We start from the raw sequence: 11107 nt of genomic DNA on the forward strand, positions 1-11107 counted from the left end.
AAGAGTTCCTATAAAATAGAGACGAAATGAAAATTTCAAGGGTTTTTTGCTACTTTCTTTAAACTAGTGATTCTCTGCTTTAAGGGCAAGACTATCTAGAAGAGCATATAAAAGAGACTGAGTCCCTGTTGGCAGCAAGAGAGTATAAATAACATGTAATTGGAAAAAAAATCATATTCAATATTACTATAGTTATAGAGCTTTTTATACTTATCAAAAGGGGCATAGGTTTAAAAAGAATGAAAAACAATGCTTTGACATCAAGTGTCCAAGTCTATTTTGCAATGATACCTCAGTTTTCTAGAGTCAGATCTCCAAAAAAGCTCAAACATGTGGGACAACACAAAACCTGAAAAAGTTATATATTATATAAAAACATACTTTGGTCAGTAAATGAAAATTTAGAAATACACTTATAAAAAATAAAAAATATTTCAAAGCAATTTTATAAATACTGATGAAAAAAGCCTACTTGGCAATAAATTCCAATTTCTACTCATGCCAGTAAGTCAGATGACTCTGAATGAGAATGATTATTATCTTAATAATATATGCTTAATGCCATAAGCTCCCATATAATATTTGATAAAAATTTCCAATAACCATTCAAGAATTTTCAAAACACTCATGCATCCCTCAGAAAGCTAAAATAAGGTTTAACAAGATCTTCACTTTTCACCAGACATATTTTTTTTTACTTTAGAAAAAGTTATTTCTGAACTATAAGCTATCTTCAGAAGTGAAGCTGTTAATATTGTCATGCAACTGAAGAATAATTCTTGATAAAATAGTGACTCAGAATACTTTCATTGTTTGTTTATTTGTCTTTTGCAATGTTACTATTCCCCTGATTCACGTTATGGGTCTCAGTGTTATTTGAAATATAAAGTAAGTTTACAAGAATACTGACCCATCATAGATGATTCAGGATAGTTAATCTTGTTACATTACATGCAATATTTGTCCTGCTTTTATCTGGTATTATTACCTGAAATTGTTACACTTCAAGTACTTAAGTCTAAAATCTCCATGTGTGAATAAAATATCCTATTCCTCCAATTTTCCCTCTGTCACCAACTTACTCCTTGTTCTCTTACAACTCCAGCCTTGGCAGACTATTTTCCTCACCCCCAAACATGTCATGTACTTGATTTTCCTCTTGCCCTGGAACACTACACTCCAACTGCTACCCTAAACATACTCCCCCGACTGCAACCCCGAACATACTCCCCCAATGGCATTTGGCAAATACCCATACATTTTCAAAGACCCAATTTAAATGGCATTTCTTCTGAAAGCTTTTCCTCAATCTCTTTCTTTTTCTCCGAGTAGAGTCAATGCTTCTTATCAGTTTCCACAGTACTTTGCAAAATTCTAAAATACCAAGTATCATACTGCACATACAAAGTAGATATAATTGGTAAATAAATGGATTAGATGTACACTGATATTTTTCTATTCAACTACATTCAATTTACATTTTTTTAAATGCCTGTGATAACCCCAGACATTTTAATTTCCTGACCTATTTATTGGGCCACAACCTACAGTTTAAAAGAGCATTAATTTAGATGATAGTTTGCTTTTTTGTGAAGATGCCATCCCCTGCATTACTTATAGTCTCATATGCCCTAATGTCTGAGGATCGCAGTCTACAAGACAATCTGCCACAGAAAAGGCAGCTAAATAAGGAGAAAAATGATACTGTCTAGAATAAATGCCAAATTCTATTTCTGTCAATCATGTCTTCATATTACCCATCACTTCCTGACCTGGCAAAAAGTCAGTCTGAAGACTATCAATTCGTAACTACTCTGTGATAACATCAAGAGACATGCCCTAACGGGCACTGCTAATACATATAGAAAAAGGAAGTCATTAAATCATACTCCCAAGTTTTTAACAGTAGAAAGCCTAAAATTATTTTTGAAAAGTAACCAAGTCTAAGATATTATTTTTTAAACCAAGGCTGGTAATCCAATATAGGGTCATGAAAGTAATTTAGTGGATCATAAATCAGCATTTTAAAAATCAAATAGAAATAATAAAATATAGATGTTACAAGTAGAAAGGATAAGTATTGTTTCTTAAAAAAATATTGTATACATACACATATACAGATGCATACATACAAAACACACATATCTGTCTATGTATAACTCAAAATATACAAGGTATGTACCTATTGTTAATGTAAACTAAGAAGCATTATCTATTCTTTGTGATCTAAGTTATCCATTTAAAGTTAGACTCGGAGACCCTTTCCCCCAAAAATCATAGTAAAAGAAAATGCTAATAAACTTGACCTCATTTGTTTTTCATTTACAGCCTTAGATCATATCCAATATGATGAACACTGACAAACAGTCTAAACCCTCTTCTCACTGAAAATGCTTTCCTCTTTTAGTCTCCTCTTCCTCATTCTACGTTACATGGCCATCTACAATGCTAGTTTCCCCCTATCCTCCTATCTTCTAATTACGGTAATTATCTTTGTCTTTGAATGCTGCCGTTCCTTCTGTAAATTTTTCCCTTGCTGAAAAATCCATCTGCATAATTTCAAATAATATTTCTCTTTTGTCTCTGCCTTCTAGGTGCTTGTAATGTAGTAAAGAGGACATGTATATATGCCATGTCCTTTAAGGGTTCTGTGGCTTTGCATAAACTTCCCTCTGCCTAGGAAGAAGTCCAGCCATCAACAAAAGATGAGGAAGAGAACACAGAGTTAAGATATTTGCTTCCCTTTTTATTTGAAGGGAGTGACTTGTTAAAGAGACTAAACCAGTAAAAAGGGAAGTTAATGATGCATTTATTCAAAAATTCTTAAAGGAGGTAATTACTGGTGCAAAGTCTCAAGGAACTAAAATTCAGTCAGTTGTTGTAGAGATTTGCCATGGACTAAAAAGGGATATCTTTTCTAAAGAAATTGGATGAAAATTAATAAAGGTAAGAATGCCTGTAGGTATTTGAGGGGAGGGAATGGCCTAGATCTTCATAAGTATTATACATCAACAGGAGTTGAAAGTCTTTATTTTTATTTGCAAAGTAGGAGATTAAAGAGCCTGATAGGGAAGATGGGTCATAGAATTCAAGAGAATGGTGTAGAGTTTAGAAGAACACTTTGGAGCATGAAAAAGGGCATTGATTAGGGTCCACAGGCAGCTTTGAGGACACAGTTAAAAATGCAACAACGAATGTATAGTAGTTCAAATTTGTTCAGCTGTATGATTTTTTTTTCAGCTGTCCTAAGCAGCCCAGGGGTAGACACGAAGAAAGCAAAAGGTTGGAATGGTCTACCATTGGAGGTTAGCTAGGCAGAAGCATTACAAGACAATAAGGGTAAAGGAATTACAAGCACAAAGGACAAGTAGTTAAAATGACTCATAGAGAAGTAATTCTGGGAGGAGCCTGACAGCTGGAATACAATGAAGGAATCTGAGTTGAGCTGTGTGAGATGGAAAAACAGATGTTAAAAAGGTAAGGTAGTAAACATATATACAAAAAATTTTTAAGGAGTAAGACATAAATAAATACAAGTTCTAATATTTTCTTCTCAACTCCAATAGAATCGTGTAGATGCCACTCTGGAGACTGTGCTTTAGAGACAGATATGAGTGTTACGCAATGCATTGGAAAGGCATAAAACTGACATAATTAAAAAGCTGGAGCTGTGTAATTCAGCTATGAGAGAAATGATAAAATCAAGTCTTTGACTCCTCAGAGCTTTAGACTGCGCTATATACATATATATAGTGAAGCTCTATCAAGGCACTGCTTCACAATGAGGTTCCTTGCAACTGCAAGAGAATCTAGGCAATGACCATATAAGGCTTATTAAACATTGAGGTACTAGATGTGTTCCCACTTTAGCTAAAGAAAATACCCCTTCAGTGCAGTATAGCAAGGAAAACAAGCCCTAATTTTAAAATGATGATCAGAAGTTTAAACAATGATATGACAGAGTTTCTCCTTCCTAAGCAACAGAAATTGTCTCTTGTTAGTTGTACCAAAAATTGACTCACCTGAATAAAATGTGTTGATTTTGGCAAGTTCCTTTTCACAGGTTTGGAAAAATTTTTCTTCAAACTTGGCAAAATACCTCTTTACCGTGTCCTCATCTGTAACTGAAAGCAAAGAAAATAGTTAAATTTAATGTCCAGAGGCCAATTAGGAAAACTGGGGAAATAAATTTAAAATTACTACTTTCTTAGTCTTCAAAATGACAATATACACATTTCTTTGAAAAAATGAACTATGAATCATATTAAGAAAAGACTAAGCAAAGGCCTCTTCACAGGAACACAATTTTTAAAAATTAAATAAGACTCTCTAAATCTCTGCTCTAATGAATATATGTGGTGGAGAAAATAAGTGTTCTAAGACTTCAGAAGGGAAACACGCCACTGTAGACAGAGGTGATCAAGAAAGATTCAAAGTGGTGGCAGTTGAAATGAGTAGGATTCTGCAAGAATAGATTAAATATTTCAGGGGAATAAAAAGATGCAAGAGCAAATGAAGACCTGAATATATAATATGTTTCTGGAAAAGGTGAGTTGATTGTTCTAACTATACTAAATTGCTGTCTATTCATTTTTACTTTAGCTGCACCAGACAAAGAGAAAGAGATGCAGACTGATGGTTATAAAAATTATATATTCTAAACCTTCAGCTGTGGAGTAAGAACATAATTGAGTTGAGTTAGTGGGTGACTATGCAAGTGTGATAAATGGTAACTACCATCTTAAGGATAAGGAGTGGTTTGGATTCTAGCAAACTGGAGAGCACATGTCCATCCATGTGGTGACATATGGCCCAGGTTGTCAGAGCTTCCAATTTTTCAGAAGAAGCCATAAATCTAGATATTTTAAAAACACTTCATGGGCCAATCAATATGTCTCTGCAGGCTGGATCCACTTTGTGAGTTCTGTCATATAGTATTATTGATTTACTGAATCCCATAAATACAGATTATGTAGGCAGCATCAGGAACCCTCAAGCCTAAAAGGATATGTTTCTTGCCCAAGTGAGAGCTGACTGGACTCCAGAAAGATCCTATTTCTGGATCTTTGGGGCACTAAATTTGAAATGTCTATAAAAAGTATAGATTCTTTTATGTCCCCCAGATGTCCCAAATCTTAGCACAACCTGAGAAACCTTTAAATAATTCACTTGTCCAGGAATAAGAGAAACAGTATTTCCCTAAGTAATAGGCAACACACACACACACACACGCACACACACAGTCATTCAAACCCTCAAGCCTAAAAGGATATGTTTCTTGCCCAAGTGAGAGCTGACTGGACTCCAGAAAGATCCTATTTCTGGATCTTTGGGGCACTAAATTTGAAATGTCTATAAAAAATAAAAGATCTTTTATGTCCCCCAGATGTCCCAAATCTTAGCACAACCTGAGAAACCTTTAAATAATTCACTTGTCCAGGAATAAGAGAAACAGTATTTCCCTAAGTAATAGGCAACACACACACACACACGCACACACACAGTCATTCATAGTACCATATTTTAAAGAAAAACAAAAGCTTAAAATGAAATTCTAAAAAGCATGTTGAATCTATTGATCTGAATAACACAGATGTAAAGAATTAGTACTCTACAAACCTTAACATATATATGTAATCTATCATCTATCTATCTATCTATCTATCTATCTATCATCTATCTATCTATCTATCTATCTATTTCTTTATTTCATATGCTTTAGAACTGAACAGATAATCCAGGATTCTACTGATTTTGCAGTAAAGAAGGGATCCCACTTTAAGCTCCTCATGTAAGCTCAGCAATTTAAGTAAAATAAAGGCTATTGCTAGCTATCCAAGGCCACTGACAATTATTTTTCCAAGAATAAAGCAGGTCAACCTTTTTAAAAAGCTAACCTTGAGTTAAAAGATGCTCCATGGTAACGGATGCTGTTTTTATGATAGCATTTAGCTATAGCTGATTTAAAATAAGAGTAATATCTTACTCTACTTATCACTTTTTTTTTCCATTTTTACTTTATTCTCTATTGTATTGCTAGGAAAGAAAATCTAAAAGCAAAAAATGGGCTTGGTCATATTTACTTTGTTTCCCTATTAACAGACAACTTCTATTAACCTAACGTGATGCAAATAAAGTTGTTCAACAAAGTGATTTAAACATAGCTTGTTTTAAAAAGAATTCTAACATATATTAATGTTTATATGGAGATTATATATTCAGCAACATCAACTATTTAAAATATTACTAATAATCTAGAAACAGAAAAATCTAAAAAGCCTGAGAAACTAAAACATATGTAATAAATTTTATGTATTAAAGTATAAACATTCTATCCATAAAACCAATCTCATATGACTTATTCATTTCCTCAATTTAGGGACTGTTTTATCTAAAATACCAGCAGTTTGTTACCTAGTTTTCTAGTTCACATGTAACAAACCAGAAGAAGTTAGAGTAAGGTTACAGCAACACTAAGAAGTAATAGTAAACAGGAAAACAGAAAAAAAAAAAAAAAAAAACTACAGATAAAAATAGCAAGACTAGCTAGCAAAATAAATTAAATGAAAGAAAATGTTCCTGTCCTCTCAGATTTCAAAAGACACAGTAATCAACTGCAATTAGAAGCATACTGTTGCTAAAGGAATTAGAAAAACACAACAAAAAGACCAGAAGATAACATCCAGAAGTAAATCTGTACATTACACAGACATTTAGATTAAGATAAAGAGGGCTTCAATCAGTGAGAAAAGAATGGACCACGTAACAAATAGGGTTGGGTCAATTGACCATCCATTTAAATAAATTCTAGATGGAGTAAAAGAAAGAATATTACAAAATACTAGAAAAAATAAATAACTCTATATGGAAAAAGTCTTCCTAAACACGACACAAAACAGAGGCCATAAATGGAATGACTGACATTCTCAGAAAATGAAATATCTCCATTCTACATCATAAACAAAGTTAAAAGACAAGACCAGGAAAAATTTATCTGTAACATTTAAAATAAAGAATACACATGCAAAAATGCTTTCTAAAAAATTCTTACAAATCAATATTAAAATGATATTCCATACGAAAAATGTACGGTAACTTAGAGTAATTCATAGAAAAATACGAATGGCCAATGATCGAATAAAAGGATGCTCAACATCCTAGATATCAGATAAATGCGACTTCAAAATAATGAAATACAATTTTTCAACCATCATATTGGAAGCAATTTTAAAATACTGATATTATTTTGGCAATGGTGAAGTAAATAAATGCTCTCACTCCCTGTTAGTGGAAATGTAAATTTGTCAAGCCTTTAAGGAAGATAATCAGACATTTGCTCTCAAAATTTTCAGTGGGCTCAATCCCACATGTAAGAAACATATTCTAAAGGAATCTCTGCACAAATAGATATATGTGCAAAGATATCTATGCATCATTACTTTTAATAGTGATAAAGAAAACAAAGTGATGTCCAACAAAAAAGGAATAAATAAAATACAATAATTTCATATAATACTATGTAGCCATTTAAAAATTTATATACAACATGGTATGCATGAAAATCCCAAAACACAATGGTGAGAAAAAAATTTAAATATCAGAATACATGTAGCATAATCTCAATTATGAAAAATATGTGCTTAATATTCATATGTACATTCATAGAAAAAAGATTGGAAGGATGCATACCAACTTTGAAAAAGGAGTAGGTATGACAGGGAGTCTTACATTTTGCTATCTACACTGACTGTATTGTTTGAATCCATTACAATGAAATGTATTCTGAAGGATAAATAAATCATATTGTATAAATAAAGGATGTTATTAACTAGAAGAAAAAGAGAAACATGTCACACCAAATCTTTAAATTACACATAGTAAAACCTAAATAGCACAGCTAACTGAAAAGAGTAACTATATCAGAATTTAGAAGTACAAAGAATAATTAAGCCATTTGTTTCAGTTAAAAGTGAGTAGAATGCTGACTTACGAAATATTAATTCCTACTACAAAATGCTTCCTATACCAGATATCCTAAAAATTGTTAGAAATCAGTAACTCTAAATTGGAGGAACTGAGAATTTCACCGTTTAGAAATCACAAAGACTAATTCCCTTGTTTTATAGGTGAAGAAATACAGGTGCAGAGTGCCTAGATAACATGAGGTTTCCACGCCCCGCTTCCAGTAAGAATATAAGTTTTACAGTTTATAGAGACTCGCTGTATTTTCTTAATATACAAACAAGAATATTACATTGACTGCTATGTGTTACATGAGTGTATGAACTGAATTGTGTCCTCTATCCTGAATTTATAGGTTGAATCCCTAATCCCCAATGTGACTGTATTTGGAAATAGTTCCTTTGAGAAGATAACTCAGGTTAAATGAAGTCATTAGGGTGGGGACTTACTCCAATAGCACTGGTGTCCTTATAAGAAGAGTAAAAGACATCCCTCTCCCTTCCTACCTCTCTCCCCTTGGATGTGCACACTTGACAAAGGCCACGTGAGAATCAAGATAGCCCTCTGAAAGCCAGGAAGAGAGGCCTTAACAGAAAAGCCAGCACCTTGATCTTGCACTTGAAGCCAAGATACCCAGTCTGTGGTATTCTGGCGACCCTAGCAAACTAAAACAATGAACTTAACATGTCCTGAATTCAATAATTACTCACAAAAGACGAATCCTAGTTCAAAAAAAGCAAGCATAAATAAGTGCAAATGTTAGCAAAATGTATCAACAATTATAAGATAAACATCAACAAAAAGAAAAAGACAAAGGGGGGAAAAAATCTAGAAGTAAGACTCAGAGAACACTGCTGTAGAGAACCCTTTGCTCTGAGTTAAATAAATACTAATTCAGTCAGTTATAAGAGAGAGAGAGAGAATGAGAATGAGTTAGGCAGAAATTTTTCTGTCATTTCTATTACGGTCTTATCTTTACTTCGCATTTGTGGATGCCAGGTAATTTCTTTCTTACTTCCCTCCCCACCCCCCAATATTAACAGCAAATAACCCCAAAAGTACTAATCAAGGTAAAATATCCCTACTGCATAGCAACCACTAAGTGCTTTTTATAGCAATTTTCAGGAATACTTTTATTTTTATATCATAAGTGTCATCTTACTTTCACATAAAAGCTCTCGAAAACCAATTCTTTAAAACTACTATTAACATCTTCAAATATTTTGTATGTTCCTTCAAATTTTTGTTGCTACTTTCACTTTTCTCATTTTCTAGATCTGTGAGATACTGAAGGTAGGGATTATTATCTTTTTTATTTTTATAACTCTTATTACCAAGATAATGTCTGGTACACAGTATGTGGTCTATGCATTATTTTTTGAACTGTAAAGGCTGAAACAGTATTAATACTTTTCATGAAAATTATGATGCTTTATTAAAGTCTTTTTTTAAATAAAGCTCCAATAATTGGATATTCATTTGCAAATGAAGTTTGCACCCCTACCTCACATCATATACAAAAATTTGTCTCCGTGGATCAAAGATCTAAATGTAAAAGCTCTCAAAAGAAAAAAGGCATAAATCTTCATGACTAGATGAGGCAATCGTTTCCCAGATATGACACCAAAACATAAGTCATGAAAGGAAAATCTGATAAATTGGACTTTATCAAAATTAAAATTTTTCTGAGTTTAAAAGGGCACTATCAAGACAGTGAAAAGACAACCACAGAATGAAAGAAAATATCTGCAAACCATATATCAAATAAGGGCCTAGTATCCAAAATATATAAAGAACTCTTAGAACTCAGTAATAAAGACAACCCAATTAAAAATGGGCAAAGGATCTGAGTAGACATTTCTCCAAAAGATATACAAATGGCCAGTCGCACATGAAAACTTTCAACATCATCAATCATTAGGTAAATGCAAATCAAAATCGCAATGCTGCTTCATACCCGGTAGGATGCCTATAATGAAAAAGACAAGTAATCAGAAGTGTTGGCAAGGATGAGAAAACTTGGAACCCTCATATACTGCTGGTGGGAATGTAAAATGGTGCAGGCACTTTGGAGAACAGTTTGGAGGCTCCTCAAAAAATTAAGTATGGAATTACCATATGATTCATCAATTCCACTTCCAAGATTATACCCAAGAGAAATGAAAACATATTTACACAAAATCTTATACACAAATGCTCATAGCAGCATATTCACAATGGCCCCAAAGTGGAAACAATCCAAGAGTCTATCAACTGATGAATGGATAAACAAAACATGGCACATCCACATAATGGAATATTATTCAGCCATAAGAAGGAATGAAGTGCTATATTACATGCTGTAGCACAAATAAACCTTGAAAACATAATCAAAGGGAAAGAAGCCAGACCCTAAAGACCACATATTCCATAATTCCACTTATATGAAATGTCCAAAACAGGCAAATCCATAGAAACAGAAAGTAGATTAGTGGTTATCAGGGGTTGGGGGAGGGGAGAATGGTGAGTGACGAAATATTCAGGAATTAGATAGTGGTGATGGTTGTACAACCCTGTGAATATATTAGGAACCACTAAGTTATGTACTTTTAAAGGGTAAATTTTATAGTATATGAACTATATTTCGATAAAAATATTTTTAACTTTAAATTTAACACTATAACAGAACACACTGATACAATAAAGCAGATTCATTTATTTATTCAACAAATTATTGTGCCTATTAGATGCTAGGCTCTGTGCTAAATGCTGGGGATATAATCATGAACAAGACAGATGTGGCTCCTGCCCTCAGAGAGTTTGCATCCTAGTGGCTGAAGCAGAAAGAAACCCACATAAATAAGCAAACAAAGACTTACAAACTTTAGAGTTTTGTGAAGGCAACAAACAGGGTACTAAGATAGAGGGTACATACTAGGATGGACAACTATCCTTTTTGGCAGGCTAAGGGATGGTCAGAAAAGACCTCCCCTTAGGAGATGATGTTTAATCCGAAACTTGAACCTAAAGGATAAGAAAGAAAAGAGGTAAAATGATTTCCAGTAGAGGGAACAGCATTTTGGAAAAGAAACTAGGGTGCCTGAGGACCTGAAAGGACAAAATGGGACTGACAAAAGGTAAGGTTAGGAGGTAAGATTAGGCAGGT

At 33.4% G+C, this 11107-nt stretch overlaps 1 protein-coding gene across 1 annotated transcript in view; it reads right to left on the reverse strand.

Moving 5' to 3' along the window:
• Positions 1–11107, reverse strand: part of XPR1 (xenotropic and polytropic retrovirus receptor 1) — a 127295-nt gene that overhangs the window by 50476 nt on the left and 65712 nt on the right. The window contains 1 exon segment of the mRNA XM_025043963.1: positions 4023–4124. Coding sequence (XP_024899731.1) covers positions 4023–4124 — 102 coding nt within the window.

The sequence above is a fragment of the Pteropus alecto genome, unplaced genomic scaffold (assembly GCF_000325575.1).
Source record: "Pteropus alecto unplaced genomic scaffold, ASM32557v1 scaffold101, whole genome shotgun sequence".
Classification (NCBI taxonomy): Eukaryota; Metazoa; Chordata; class Mammalia; order Chiroptera; family Pteropodidae; genus Pteropus; species Pteropus alecto.